Here is a 15992-nt window from a genome sequence, read left to right as displayed (position 1 = left end):
AATGACTACTGTTAACTTTTCAGCGCATCTTAGTGTTTATGTGGTTATAGAATATATTCAAGCATACCTACTTGTTGTATAAATACTTTGAATCTTACTTTCCCCAATATGTACTTTCCCAGTACGTAATAGGAACCACTTGATCATGTTGACTTTTTAAAAAAATTATTTATTTTTATTTTTGGTTCTACTAGGTCTTTGTTGCTGCATGCAGGCTTTCTCTAGTCACAGCGAGCAGGAGCTACTCTTTGTTGTGGTGCATGGGCTTCTCATTGCGCTGGCCTCTTGTTGCAGAGCACAGGCTCTAAGGCTTAAGACTCAGTAGTTGCAGCAAGTGGGCTCAGCAGTTGTGACTCATGGACTTTAGTTGTTCCGAGGCACCTGGAATCTTCCCAGATGAGAGATCACACCTGCATTCCTTGCATTGGCAGGCAGGTTCTTATCTGCTGTGCCACCAGGGAAATCCGATCATACTAACTTTTTTCATCAAATACTTTTGAATAACTATGAAAGAACCCATAATAATGATGTTTGAAAATGGACTTAACCTATTCCCTTGTTGGTATTCAGATTATTGCATATTTTTTGCCACTAAATACAGAGATGATCATCTGTTGTCCATCTCTCTGATTATTTACTTTGGATGAGACTGGAAGTGTCCTTACTGGGTCAGAAGGTGTGTGTTTTAAGGCTTTGATACATGAATTCTGCTACATTGCCCTGGAGGAATATTGTGCCTGCATCCATGCCCCCTGGCAGCTTTTGAGCATTCCTGTCTCTATGCAAGCAGGAAGGAGGTGTATCTTTAAAAAAAATTCTTTCTACTTTTATAGGCAAAAGCTTTCATTTTTGCATTGCTTTTTTTATTTTAAAGTCAAATTTAATTTTCTTCAAATTCTTCCATCCTGAGTGAAGAGAAAGGTAGCCTTCTGGTCTTTTTGATATATAAATGAGCAGTGTTGTTCTGGGTATAGATGAGCTTTTAGATATGATACATTTTCTCAGAAATCTAGGTAGAATTTCAGGCTCAACTAACTCTAATCATAAACAGAAGTGTTGCCTTTAATTTCTTCCTATCTCTCCCCATTTAGTTTTATCAAGATTCAAGATTGCTGATGAACTGAATTAAATGCACAAGCATTTTAGATCATTTTGTCTGTGCTAGTAACTTTCAGATCGAAGGTTATTTAATGAACAAGAGTTATTTTAGATGGTAGGTAGTTTGTCCTATTCATTCCTGAGTAAATTGCAAAAGCACCACAGTAAAGTGTGTGTAGCATTAGAACTGTGATAAGTGTTAAGAGAAGCCAGTGTGGAACAAACTCACTTCTTTGGTAAAAAGAATGTTATAATTTTAAAAATAGAGCGTTTTCCCCCTGACGTTTACAGTGATGATCGATACTGTCATAAGTACCATCAGGTTTGTTTCCCATTATGTTCTGCAGATGAAATAGGGGAGGGGAGGGTCACGGTGAAGTTCAGTTGCCATATCCTGTTTACCGTCTCCTCCCCATTTGAAATGTCTTCCAAATTTATTTTTTAGAATTACGACTAGCTCTCATTTGGAATGTCAGTTAAAAACTGTGGGGTCCTAGAAATACATTTGCATCTGTTAATGCTATTCCCCATGTGCTTCCAGTTCTGGACAAATGATTTTCCTAAGGCACAATTTCGTGCATCTCATGGGCTCAAAAAATTTTGGCAACTGCCCAATGACTAGCAAAGAAATTGCAGTCCCTGCATTTTTCTTGCCTTTATATGAAATAGTGTTTCCTTGACATGCCGTCTGTTACATAATATCTACCTGTTCTTGCAAGGCCAAGCTTAATTACTGTCTCTTAACCTGAAGTCTTCTTAATAAATCCCAGACTACTGCACAACCTAGGAAAAAACATGATAGATGTCAAAGATGTATTAGAAAGGGAATGTTGAGATAATACTCAGCTTTTGGCCCCACCTTCCTAGGTACCAAGCCCCATCATAACACTGCCTCTTATTCTAGAAACTTGCATGGTAATTTACAGCTAAAATTCCTAAGGATTCTGAATACCTCATGAATTCATGTGGTTTTGGCTTCAGTGATATCTAGGGTTAGCCTTCCTCTGCTGAGCGTTAATCTTTTAACAGTAGTTATATTCAGATCTGATCAGGTTATTTATCACCTTCTGTTTGTTGTCAGTTTACTTCTGTGACATCTTGTGATTGTTCTTGCTAAACTTCCATCCGCATCAGGCAGGTTCAGTAGCTGTGCCTGGAGGTGACAGGATTAGATAACTGGTTGGAGTGTAAAGCACACCTCCTCTCCCCTCCAGTCCTTCTTGTCTTTTTGAGGGAAAATCTTTATACTGATGCTGCCACATAGCAAATTGGCTGTAACTAGCCATGGAGATTATAGAAAGCTGGGAAGGAAATGGGATTGATTTAAATATTTAAATAGTAACAGCAAGGTGTAAATCAATATTTTATATATGTAACATGCTTTTTTTTTTTTCTTTCTTCCTTTCATTTCTTCTAGGTTACAGTTCAACAAACATGGTGTATTGCGGGTAGAAGGCTTCTTAACACCAAACAAGTATGACAGTGAAGCAATTGGCTTGTGGTTGCCTTTAACCAGAAATGTTGTGGGGACTGATTTGGACACAGCAAAGTATATCCTGGCCAACATTGGAGACCACTTCTGTCAAATGGTGATTTCTGAAAAGGAAGCTATGTCAACTATTGAGCCACACAGTAAGAGCACCTCTTAGGGGATAGGATTTTTGAGTCCAACTTGACTTTCATTCCTAAATGACACCTAAGTCCAAATAATGTGTGGGTTTCATTTTCACCTAGAAGTTGAGACGACTTTGGTATACTGAGGTTGCATTTTTTTCCTTGTGACAGATTCTGCCTGTTGATGTAATTAGAGTCAGTTACCTCTCTTTGGAGGTTGTTTAGGTTGTTTACTAAAGGAGTGGAACTCCTTTTTTGTTAAGAAAGCTAAAGAGAGATGGTGGTGGAATTTGCACAGCGTTACCAACAGTATGGGCTCACCTAAAGGGGTGAGACAGTCTCACACTTTCTTCCATCATTGTGTCTTCCACAAATGGTTCAAAGTAAAAAGTGAAGCCTTTTCATTGCTCTAGTAGGTATCTTTTCAGACTTTGTATAACCATATATGTTTCAATATAAGCATCTGTACATACCAGTGTTAAGAATTTTTATCATTGGTTCCAGGAACTAACTGAAGCTAGTTTAAGCACCAAAATAATATATTAGATAAGTTTGATTATTCTTGTATCTCAGAGTTCAGGGAATGGAAACTGGGGCATTCCCAGGAGTGGAAGTTCAGCACTAGGTGGGGAGTGGCATTGTAAACTCCACAGGTGGCTGAAGTCCTACTGAATTGAAAAGCAGCTTTAGAATCACTCTGTTCTATTGGGCGATAGAGACCCTGATAAGTCAAGAATCTCCTGTGATCTTACATTTAGGACAAGTGACTCTGGTGTTTCATTTTCAGTAAAGATACGAAAGTTTTCTTCTTACATACTTTTAAGTAAAAGAAGATTTAAAGAATTCTTAAGTAACTGATCTACAGGTGGTATATGAGTGATTGGAAAGTAAAAACACTTCTTTGAAATATATTAGTAGCTTCCTGAATCAGCAGGGCTATTGTTAAGTTGTCTGGAAAATGTGGATTTTTATTTTTCCATTCCAAAAAAACCACAGTTGTCTTTTTAAGAGCATAATTAAGAAACTTGGTCCTTAAAGATGTATATGTGATTAGCCTTTCCTTCTTGATTGTCCTGTTCCTCTTCATTTCCTCTGTGACAAGCTGGTCAGTTGGAGAGAGGAACTCTCTGTGAGTGATCCTGAAGGATGCTACCACAAGGTTTTCCTAGAGGGGGGTGAGATGGTACCCTCTGCTCCTGAGGCTAGGAAGCAGGTCCCAGCCTTCACACATTTATTCTGTCTTTTCAATGACAATCATTGAATAGATGGCTAAGAGGTCTAAGACTACTCTCTAATAAAATAGTCTAATCCAGTGACCAAGGTGAAGTTCATAAAATCTTGTCTGTAAAATGCCTGAAGGTCTATGTATTATGCACTGAACTTTCACATTGTAATAAAATGACAGAGGTTCACTCAGCAGTTGGATTAATTTGAAGCAAACTGAAGTTAGTCATGTGTTTTGTGGTCAGTCTGAAGAAAAAAGTCACCACTGACAGGATTAGAAAAAGATGTATGTTCTCTTTAGAACACAAATGTGACAGTATTGATCCTGTCTTGTTCAGGAGAGAGAGAGACAATGATCTTCTGATCTAGACATTGGGCTTTTCTGTGTCCCGGGGAAATGTCCTTCCTTTGCTCCTACTTCTTGAAGCTTTCTGATGCTGTATTTGGCACTCCTCCATCGCGGGGAAGGCCCCTCCCTCCAGTTCTCAAGAGCTTGACCACTGGAACAGAAGATGCTACTTTGTAGAAGTCTAGGTTATGCCTCCATCTGTTGACTATTTGGTTAGTGTGAGTCGGTCCTGGGGGGTCCCACATCACTCCTGGCTCTAGCAAAATTGAGTTTCTGTCTCTGGTCTGTGAAGGAACCAACTTTGGACCGTTGTACCTTTGCTAGTTAATGGGCTGCTCCCTCCAGGTTCCCTAAGCACCTGGAGGGTTTTTAATGAGCAGTCTGAGAGGTTTCGGGGCATCTGTGAATAACCAGACACTCTGCACTGAAGGTTGGGTTTGTGGATTTGAGTGAAATGTTTTTTCTTTGAAGAAAGTGTGGTCTGTGCTGCCTTTATAGTCTCAGAGGGTCTCATGACCCAAAAGGTGAGGAACCACTGCTCTCTGATACCTGTGTCTTAAACCCCAACTTGCATAACCAATGCTGCTTTCTTCATTGACTTACTCAGCAGGACTTCCTACGCACCAGTAGTGTGCAGAACTCCTTGGAGGGTGGGGTGGAAGTGGAGATCTGAGCAGGAATTTTGCTTGCATGAAGTTTAATCTCCTCCTTGTTCCATTGCTGAGTCGTGTCTGACTCTTTGTAACCCCACGGACTGCAGCACACCGCCTTCCCTGTCCTTCACTGTCTCCTGGAGTTGGCTCAGATTCATGTCTGTTAAGTCAGTGATGCTATCTAACCGTCTCATCTTCTGCCATCCTCTTCTCATTTTCCCTTCACTCTTTCCCAGTCTTTTCCAATGAGTTGGCTCTTCATATTAGGTGGCCAAAGTAGTAGAGCTTCAGCTTCAGCATCAGTACTTTCAATGAATATTCAGAGTTAATTTCCTTTAGGATTGATTAGTTTGATCTCCTTGCTGTCCAAGGGATTGCAAGAGTCTTCTTCATCACCATAGTTCAAAAGTATCAGTTCTTCGGCCCTCAGCCTTCTTTATGTCCAACTGTCACATCCATGCATGACTACTGGAAAAAAACCTAGCTTTGACTAGATGGGCCTTTTTTGGCAAAATGATGTCTCTTTTTTAAATACACTATCTAGGTTTGTCATAGCTTTTCTTCTAAGGAACAGCGTCTTTTAATTTCGTTGCTCCTCAAGGGAAGCAAAATTGCCCTTGACTGTGCCATGTACAGAGAGGCCTGAGTCTGGAGTGTAGATAAGAGCTGATGGGAATGCTGGAGGAGTCTAGGAGAGCGTCATGCCTGGGGCGGGGGCTTGGGGTGGGCTCTGGAGGCTAAACAGTTACCGGGAGCTCCAGTGAGAGGGGGTAATGGCATGAACTCCCTCCCCCTTCATGTTGTATTTCGGGGGCCCTCTCCTCCCCAAGACTAAGTGGCTTATTGATTTTCGTAGGACAGGTTGCTTGGAAGCGAGCCGTCAAAGGTGTGCGGGAAATGTGTGACGTGTGTGACACCACCATCTTCAACCTGCACTGGGTGTGTCCCAGGTGTGGGTTTGGAGTGTGTGTGGATTGCTATCGGATGAAGAGGAAAAACTGCCAACAAGGTGAGAGCTGACTTCACTCTTCTCCCAGCCCCTTCTACTCTTAAATTAAGCCTCTCACTGATGGGTGGGTGATGGATTTCTGAAACTTGTGGGGCCAGAGTCCATAAAGAGCAGTAACTACAAATCAGTTCTTTCCAGGTGCTGCCTATAAGACTTTCAATTGGCTGAGATGTGTGAAGAGTCAAATACATGAGCCAGAGAACCTCATGCCTACACAGATCATTCCTGGAAAAGGTATTTCATGGGATGCAATGATTTTCTTTTGCCTGTGTTTTGATTAGCTCATAGGGGCTGGTAGTTTGGTTTTACTTTGTGTAATATAATTACTTGCTATCTTTATTTTAGTGTGTACCATAAATTGTCCAGAAGTGCATTAAATAATGCCCCCAAAGTTTTTGATTAAGGCTTTCTGAATAGTTCTTTAAAAGGAAAGAAAATGGCGCATTTAGGGGAAAGTATACTTAGAATGGAAAGGAGGGAGTGTAAGCACCCTAAAACGCATGCCAAGTCACTTCAGTCCTATCCGACTCTTTGCAACCCCATGGACTATAGCCTGCCAGGCTCCTCCGTCCATGGGATTCTGTAGGCAAGAATACTGGAGTGGGTTACCATGCCCTCCTCCAGGGGATCTTCCTGACCCAGGGATTGAACCCGCGTCTGTTCTGTCTCCTTCATTGGCACGCGGGTTCTTTAGCACTAGCGCCACCTGGGAAGCCCACTCTAAAATAAGTCCTGCTAAAACAAGTTATCTTGTTAGAAATACCAGCTTCTGCTTTGTAATGTTGAGGTTGAAAGTACCTAATATTCTTGTTCAGATGTTTGCCTGTGCCCTTTTTTTAGCCCTCTATGATGTTGGAGACATTGTTCATTCTGTAAGAGCAAAATGGGGAATAAAAGCAAATTGTCCCTGTTCAAACAGGCAGTTCAAACTCTTTTCAAAACCAGCCTCAAAGGAAGACATAAAACAGGTATTACTGTTTATGCTGGATTCACCATCCTTGTTAATTGTTGTCTGTCTGTTTTCAATAACCCGAGGATTTCTATAGATATTAGAAAGGAACATGGGGAGAGCTGTCAGTGGAAAGAAATGCTTCATCTGTTTCATGTGGCACTTTATAGACCCATTCTCAAGTTTTACATTTATTGTTGTGGGCTTTATTTGTAGTCTCTTTTAAGTAGGATTTTAATTTTCATTCCTTGAAAAAGCAAAACCTTTTCTGTTACAGTCTACTTAATAAGTTGCTATCAAATTTGTATAGGTTTTTAAACTTACTATAGTTTTACACAGTTAAAATTTTTCAGATAAGCCTAACATTTTTTAATTACTAAATATATTTTACCTGTAATAAATATATAAAGAATTGAAGGAAAGAATACTGAAACAATCCTTTCTGTATCTCTCAATGTAAAAAATGTGTACATTTCCTTGGTGCTCACAGGCCTCTTTATGGTGACATTTCCTTCATGTCTGTCATCACATCTACCCCCCTTACTCTTCCTCACTCCTTGTTTTTAGTAATCAGAAATTATTTTACATTTTTATGAAGCTGTGGTGTGGAAGGCAGCATTGGTAGAAGAGTTTTGATCATTTGGAATCAGAACTGAATTTGAATTCTTTTTCTGCTACTTTCTAGTTGCATAGCTCTGGCTCAGATGAACTGATGTATATGTGCTTTAGCTTCCTCATCAGTAATAGAGGAATAATAATGCCAGTAAAATAAGTGGTGTGGTCTGTCTGTCTGTCTGTTTGTCGTTTTTGTCGTTGTTCATGTTCGGTTCGTGTTTTGAGTTCTTGTTAGGGCTCTTCATCACTTTTTAAAGCTTCCTACGCTACACTAAATCAAAAGAGCATTTCCTTTTTCTGCATTTTCCCACCTCCTCCTGAATTCACAGCTGTATTTCCTACACTGCCTCATTTACTTCTTCAGTCACTGGTTTTTGAGTGCTTACTCATGACACTTGGGTGATGGGAACAAACTGGGCATTTTAAAGAAACATGGTGGATGGAGTGATAGGAGTATGAATGAATATGAGATGCTGCTACAATAGTGGGGTTGTATCTTTATGTATTTACATCCTTCACGTCTTATACTTTCTCTAGTAATACTTAAAAGTTAAAAAATTAAAATCTCTTCTACACAGTTCTGTTCTGTTATTGGAAGATTACTGCAACTGTGATGATTTCCAGGGCTATTGGGTGGTTTTGTTGCAGATATTTTTCTCCTACTGGTGAGCAGTTAGGGGAAAAGATAAGAAAATGCAGTTTTCCAGCCTGTGTCAAGTTCTCCTTTTATACTCAACACAGACTTCCTTAACTGGAGAAAAAGCGACTCTCGGTACCATGCTCCCGCAGAATCCCTCGGGGTTGGAGCCAGTGACTGTGGGTGGGGAGGCTGCCTCCAAACCAGCCAGCAGTGTGAAACCCGCCTGTCCGGCCAGCACATCTCCTTTGAACTGGCTGGCAGACCTAACCAGTGGCAATGTCAACAAGGAGAACAAGGGTGAGTGTTTCCTGCCTTCCAGAACTTTGATCTGTTCCCAGAGGGACTTGGCAAACCTCAGTTACTTGGAGAACAGAGTGGTGAGAAGCAGTGTGGAGGGTTAGGGGTTCCCTGTAGTCACCTGAGACCTGACACAGTTGCAAGCCCAGAGAGAACTTTTGCTGGTGATAGAAGTCATTGTTGAGCTTCTGTTTGGCAAGAATAGGGTGGGCTGAGAATTATTAGTTTCAATAGTAATTTTTGCCTTTCTATCTCTACCTTGTATATATTTCCTATTCTGTCTAAATGGGAACACTCTGTCTTCAACTTTATTTTTCTCATCCATGCTGTTGACTCAGGATGCTTGATTATAGTATAAAGAGCATGGGTTTGGAAATCAGGTATTTAGAATTTAGGTGATTCTGCTTTCTGGCTCTTTTACAAGAAAGAAAAATTGCAGATCAGTTTCTTTCACGCAGAGATATTAAACATCTCACTGAATAGAATTCAGCACAGTAAATAAAGGACTTAACACGTGGTGACCCAATAGGGCTTGAGAAGTGCAGCTGCAGTTTTAACATTTAAAAAGTGGGGAAAAGTCATGTGAGGAGATACAGAAAAAGAGTAAAATTCAAAACCTGCTTATATTTAAAAGAAAAAAACTTAGGAACAGAAGGGAATATCCTTAATGTAATGAGTTTCCATGATAAAGTTGACAGCAAACATGTCAAATTATTACTGAATTTTTTAATCAGTTGAATAATTTTTAAGCTGTTCCCTCTGTGTTCAGGCATGAGATGAGGATTCCTATCTTCAGTCTTTCATTAAACATTGTACTGGAAGTCCTGGCTATTGCAATGAAGTGAGCAAAAAGATGTTAGGATTGGAAAGAAAGAGATAAAACTGTTGATATTTGTGAGCAATCTAATTATGCATGTGAAATTCTAAGAGAATCTGTATTTATAAATACTATCAAGGTTGATAGTTACAATGTTATTTACAAAAATCAGTTGTATTTTACATACCAGGAACAAATAAAAAGTACAGTTTACCATAGTATCATTTTGGGTATTGAATGTTTATATATATATATACTATATATAATATATGTAATAGCAGTTGGAAATCCTTACCAAAATCAATAATATCATTAGTATTTATCCTCTTAAGTTTCCTGGTTCCATAGTAATTCTGTTAATAGAAGACTAGTAAGGGCTCTGCCTTTCAGAATGCTTTTTCATCTGGATGTTTTTGGTTTCCTTTTTAGAAAAGCAACCAGCGATGCCAATTTTAAAGAATGAAATCAAATGCCTTCCGCCCCTCCCCCCCTTGAGCAAATCCAGCACAGTCCTCCACACCTTTAACAGCACAATTTTGACACCTGTAAGCAACAACAATTCGGGTTTCCTCCGAAATCTCTTGAATTCCTCTACAGGAAAGGTATGTATTTGTCTTACTGTTTATACTCTCCTCCACTCCCTGCCCCCCTCAATAAAGATGAACAGAGTCAGAGTAGAATAGAGTAGAGAAACTAAAATAGAAAGTAGAAAGAAGGATGTGAGTCCATTGCTTTCTTCCTTCATGGATACAAAGGCTGTATCATTAGCAGATGGGCTTCACAGCTTCTAATTCTTGGCTGATGGGCTTTGGAGTACACTGATGGGCTGATTCTAATTCTTGGCTGATGGGTACACTTTTTTATGTACCACTTCTGAGAGTTGTGATATCAGGTAGAAGAAGAAGACTTACCTCTGTGAGAGTTCTGACTTGGGTTCTTCCCTATGTAGTATGTACTCATCCTTCTGTTACAGGAATATAGGGTTTATTGATGGTAGGGAATGACATGTTTAAGACTTACGTTCTTTTTCAAATTCAGACAGAAAATGGACTCAAGAATACACCAAAAATCCTTGATGACATCTTTGCCTCTTTGGTACAAAATAAGACCTGCTCTGATTTATCAAAGAGGCCCCAAGGACTGACCATCAAGCCCAGCATTCTGGGCTTTGACACTCCCCACTACTGGCTGTGTGATAACCGTCTGCTTTGCCTGCAAGATCCCAACAACAAGAGCAACTGGAATGTGTTCAGAGAGTGCTGGAAACAAGGGCAGGTAAGGGGCCTCTTGCCCAGCCCCACCACATCCCCTTCCCAGTGCCTTTGGTAGACTTCTGACAACCTCACCCCACAGCCCCTCCCCTCCCCACTTCCTGGATTTTAAGTGCTATATACTTTATCTCTTTTTTTCTGTACTTTATTGTTTGGGGTGAATGCAATCAGAGTGTGGCTGTGAGTCTTATTTCTTACCGCAAACATTCCTGAGCTGTATTCTCTGATGAGGTTTTGGTTTTGATTGCTTCCAACCAGTCATCTTTGGATCTTTTATTTTTTTATTTTATTGTTTTTGATTGTGATGGGTCCTCATTGCTGCACACAGGTTTTCTCTCATTGCAGAGGTGGAGGCTACTCTTTGATGTTGTGTGCAGGCTTCTCATTGTGGTGGCTTCTCTTGTTGCAGAGCACAGGCTTGCAGTATTGTAGTGCTCGGACTCAGTAGTCATGGCACACAGGCTTTGCTGCTCCACAGCATGTGGGATATCCTCCCAGACCAGAGATCGAACCCATGTCCTCTGCATTGCACGGCAGATTCTTAACCACTGGACCACCAGGGAAGCCCCATCTTTGGATTTTTGATGAATGCTCTCTGGGCTCAGTGATTCTTGTGTGATGAATGTCAATTGGAGAATTGGGTGTATGACTGAGGCTAATGAAGTTTGGGGGATTAGACAAAATAGGATAAAAATCAGGTGTCCCTCTTCCATGAATTATAACCTTATGCTGAAGACAATTTTAGGTGGCCCTGAGCCATGTAGTGTCAGCCTGGAACTGGTGTGTAGTCTCCCAGGCTGGAGCCTGCTTTAAAGGGCAGTGATGTTCCATCTGAAGTTTTGGTTGACAGTTTAACCGATGATGCTTGGCTTTGTGGACCTGCTTTTTTGCGTTCTTGTTTTGGTTTATGTTTTCTGGATCTCTGTCTTCTCTTCTGGACCAAACAGAATCCTCGCTAAAGGAATAGTTTGCTCTTGGACAAGGCCAGGACTTGGGAATTGCCAAATAGAAAAATGTATGTATTTAACAACAAAAAATTTTTTTTCAATCCTGTTTACTAACACGATTTTCTCATGGTGACAATGACAGACTGAATACAGTCCACTGACATGTTTTGTTTGGATTATATAATGACTTGCTTGATTTTTTTGTTTAGGTAACTTTTATTGGAGTTTAGTTGCTTTCCATTGTTGTGTTAGTTTCTACTGTACTAACAAAGAGTGAATCAGCTATAATGCTCCTGTTTTAGTCTCTTAGTCATGTTCAACTCTTGGTGATCCCATGGACTGTAGCCCACCAGGCTCCTCTGTCCATAGGATTTGTCAGGCAAGGATACTGGAGTGGGTTGCTGTTTCCTTTTCCAGGGGATCTTCCATACCCAGGGATCAAACCCAGATCTCCTGCATTGCAGACAGATCCTTTGCCACTAACCCATTGGGATAGCCATATAAATATATCCCCGCTTTTTTAGATTTCCTTCCCACTTAGGTCACCACAGAGCACTGAACAGGTTCCCTTGAGCTGTACAGTAGGTCTTGTTTGGTTTTTTGAGGATTACATAATGGTTGTTTTTTTTTTTTTTTTTTTTTTAAATTTTATTTTATTTTATTTTTTAACTTTGCAATATTGTATTGGTTTTGCCATATATCAAAATGAATCCGCCACAGGTATACATGTGTTCCCCATCCTGAACCCTCCTCCCTCCTCCCTCCCCATACCATCCCTCTGGGTCGTCCCAGTGCACCAGCCCCAAGCATCCAGTATCATGCATCGAACCTGGACTGGCGACTCATTTCATATATGATATTATACACGTTTCAATGCCATTCTCCCAAATCATCCCACCCTCTCCCTCTCCCACGGAGTCCAAAAGACTATTCTATACATCAGTGTCTCTTTTGCTGTCTCATATACAGGGTTTTTGTTACCATCTTTCTAAATTCCATATATATGCATTAGTATACTGTATTGGTTTTTTCTTTCTGGCTTACTTCATTCTGTATAATAGGCTCCAGTTTCATCCACCTCATTAGAACTGACTCAAATGCATTCTTTTTAATGGCTGAGTAATACTCCATTGTGTATATGTACCACAGCTTTCTTATCCATTCATCTGCTGATGGACATCTAGGTTGCTTCCATGTCCTGGCTATTATAAACAGTGCTGCGATGAACACTGGGGTACACGTGTCTCTTTCAATTCTGGTTTCCTTGGTGTGTATGCCCAGCAGTGGGATTGCTGGATCATAAGGCAGTTCTATTTCCAGTTTTTTAAGGAATCTCCACATAATGGTTTTTAAAAGTTGAACTTGTTGCTAATATTTTAGTCAGGCTATTTCACATGAAAATGAGGACTTCTGGCCTGTCTTGGGTAACCAAAAGACTGGGCGATCTCAGGGTCATGTTCCTGGCTGATTAACAAGAAGCTGCAGGCCAGTGGCAACACCCAGCTCGGACAGGGCATTCTCGCTGCCTTTGTCTCTCCTGCATGTCCCTGGCCCTGAGCCATGGCGTTGCTGTTCTGTGAGTCGTGGGATCTGAGTCAGAAAGTGTGATCCTTCCTTTTCAAAGCTTGCTAGTTAATTTGAGAGCAAGGGGTGTGTGTAGCAGGTAAGCAAAGACACGAAATGCTGTACGAACACAGAGGACTATGATGTCATTTTGGGAGCTGAGCCTAAGGACCAGCCTCAGAGAAAAAAATCAGCAGCTCTTTGAGGAGGGGCGGCCTCGGGAGAGGGAACAGGGCTGGGGGAGTTCAAACCGAAGTCTTCATTCTCCTCTCCTAGCCAGTGATGGTGTCAGGGGTGCACCACAAGCTGAACACTGAACTCTGGAAACCGGAGTCCTTCAGGAGGGAGTTTGGAAACCAGGAAGTTGACCTCGTTAACTGCAGAACCAATGAAATCATCACAGGAGCAACAGTAGGAGACTTCTGGGATGGCTTTGAAGATGTTCCAAGTACGTATTACAGACCCTTTAAGGGGCTGAGGGTGTGAAGTGGGGTGGGGGGTGGGCACAGGAGCAGCAGGAGCCGACTGTCCTTCAGTGGGAGCAGCAGTATTTTCTGTGAATCTGGAGTTTGAAATTCCTATCTTACCTCCTCCTCCCTTTCTTTTTACAAATTCTGTGCATTTGAACAGAGGCAGATTCTCTTGGTAGTTCTTTGAGAGTGAGATTTTAGTCACCTCTTCTTCAGGTGACTCCGTGTCTGTCCTGTGACAGACATGTGCCCAATGACGGGGGACGGGGAACACAAAGCCAGGGCTTGTGCCTCAGGGTGGTGGTTTTATGTAGGTTTGCTATTTAACAAGAAGATTGTCAGTATGTTTAACACAAGCCGAGCTGAAAGTGCCAGAGAATGAGTCCTTTTCCACACAGCTAAGCCTGGTTACTGCCTCCTTACTTGGTCAGGGGGCCATGTGTCTGGTGCTGAGGCTGGGTGCTTTATGTGACTGGCCAGTCAGTAACATGTTTACAAGCGCCCTGTGAGCCCCAGCACCTGTCGTCAGACTCCCGCCCCCTCGAGAGGGTTTGGCCAGTTCGTCTGTAGATTCTCAATTCAGGTTTGCTCATTTCTCATTCTTTTAAGGTATACCTTTACCTTGTAATTTCTTGCTTCCTTTTTGTCTGTTACTCACATTTACAGGTTATGGCCCACACTTTGAACAAACTTTATAACCAGGTATAGCTGACTTTAAGTGGAGTGTAATGGAGGTTTCCACACATGAAGGTTAAGGTGGAGTTTCAGATGTCAGATGTTTACCTGGGAATCAAAGTCTATGAAATGAAAGAGGAGGCAGGTGCAGTGTAGTTAGTGAAGCCGTGGCACACCTGACAGGGAGCTCTGGAGCAAGCGTCGCCCCTCGTGGTCTCAGACTGGGCTGAAGTGAGGAAGAGTCAGGGCCTGTATCCCCTCACCTCCCTCAGGCCATGGGAAGGGCAAGACCTGGCAGGGTAGCTCTCTGCAGCTGAGGCTGACCACAAAGCTGTGAGGGCAGCAGGTCCTTTGAAAGGGGATCTTGTTGTCATTCAGTTGCTCAGTCCTGTCCGACTTTTGTGACCCCATGGACTGCAGCATGCCAGGCCCCTCTGTCCTCTGCTGTCTTCCCTGAGTTTTCTCAAACTCATGTCCATTGAGTCAGTGATGCTGTCCAACCGTCTCATCCTCTGTTGACCCCTTCTCCTCCTGCCCTCAGTCTTTCCCAGTATCAGGGCCTTTTCCAGTGAGTTGACTCTTCACATCAGGTGGCCAAAGTATTGGAACTTCAGTATCAGTCTTTCCAGTGAATATTCAAGGTTGGTTTCCTTTACTAACTGGTTTGATCTTGCAGTCCAAGGGACTCTCAAGAGTCTTCTCCCAACACCACAGTTCAAAAGCATCAATTCTTGGATGCTCAACTTTCTTTATGGTCCGACTCTCACATTCCTATATGACTACTTGAGAAACCATAGCTTTGACTAGAGGGATCTTTGTCAGCAAAAGGGGATATAGAGGCACACATACCACAGTGTGCATTCCAGTTAGGCCTGGGTTCAGATCTTGACTCTTGATATGTACTTGCTGTGTATGTGAACTCGCTTATTTATTTTTCTAGGGCTCACACTTACTCATGCCTGCAGATGGTTAAGGCAGCCCAAAGTCCATGGCAGCCTGCCTTTTCCATATTGATCATTCTTTTGGCCAGACCCCAGCACACCACCCACACTGAAATGTCACTGATGTTCTGAGCAAACACTGTATCCTGTATTTTCCTGTGTTTGTTGTGCACCTATTTAAGTTAGATTATGGGACAGTACTTGTTTGACCATGAAACACTTGTATATAAACATTAGTCCTCAGGAATATAGGGTTTGAAGTCAAACCTGGGTTCCAGTTTCAGTTCTTACTGCTTAATAGCTGGGTGACCTCAGTCATCTTTCAGTCAATTGACCTCAGTCAATTTCCTAATCCAAAAGTAGGAATATTATGTAGTGCCAGAAGTCACTGGGATATTGGATTGAGTTGTAAGAACTAAATGGATTTAAAACACTCAGCAGAAGCTAGAACACAGTAAGAGGTGTGAAATAATAGTTATCGTTGCTGTTAATCATAATGAGTCATGGCTATAAATTGTAATTTCAGCATATCTTTTTCAGTTAGAGGTTCTTAGTTCCTTGACATGACCTGCAATGGTTAATTGTCTATTACAGGAAAATAGTCTGACTAAACCCTCTATGTATCATCCAGAAGATGGGGTGGTGGGGGAGGGTGGTTGGAGGCTGGGGGGAGTGGGCCCACTGTCTCTGGACAGAACATCAGGTTGTTTCAGTCTCTCTGAGCAAAATAAGTCATTTCTGTTTCATGCTGGCCTCAGAAAACTGGGGTTTCTAGACATCTATGACCTTTGATTGTTAAAGTGCTATGCTGTTTGTTATTTGGGAAGCTGCTTGCTTCTTCTGGAATACTGTATAGGAGG

At 41.6% G+C, this 15992-nt stretch overlaps 1 protein-coding gene across 3 annotated transcripts in view; it reads left to right on the top strand.

Annotated features, from left to right (window-relative positions):
* Positions 1-15992, top strand: part of KDM3A (lysine demethylase 3A) — a 56340-nt gene that overhangs the window by 29749 nt on the left and 10599 nt on the right. For all 3 annotated transcript variants that reach the window (XM_055540297.1, XM_055540296.1, XM_055540298.1), the window contains 8 exons: positions 2516-2730; positions 5795-5947; positions 6086-6181; positions 6788-6915; positions 8253-8448; positions 9695-9867; positions 10304-10540; positions 13323-13494. In XM_055540297.1, the coding sequence (XP_055396272.1) occupies positions 2516-2730; positions 5795-5947; positions 6086-6181; positions 6788-6915; positions 8253-8448; positions 9695-9867; positions 10304-10540; positions 13323-13494 (1370 nt within the window). The remainder of the gene's footprint in view (positions 1-2515; positions 2731-5794; positions 5948-6085; positions 6182-6787; positions 6916-8252; positions 8449-9694; positions 9868-10303; positions 10541-13322; positions 13495-15992) is intronic.

Source organism: Bubalus kerabau, chromosome 11 (assembly GCF_029407905.1).
Source record: "Bubalus kerabau isolate K-KA32 ecotype Philippines breed swamp buffalo chromosome 11, PCC_UOA_SB_1v2, whole genome shotgun sequence".
NCBI lineage: Eukaryota > Metazoa > Chordata > Mammalia > Artiodactyla > Bovidae > Bubalus > Bubalus kerabau.
This window is presented reverse-complemented; position numbering and strand designations above follow the sequence as displayed.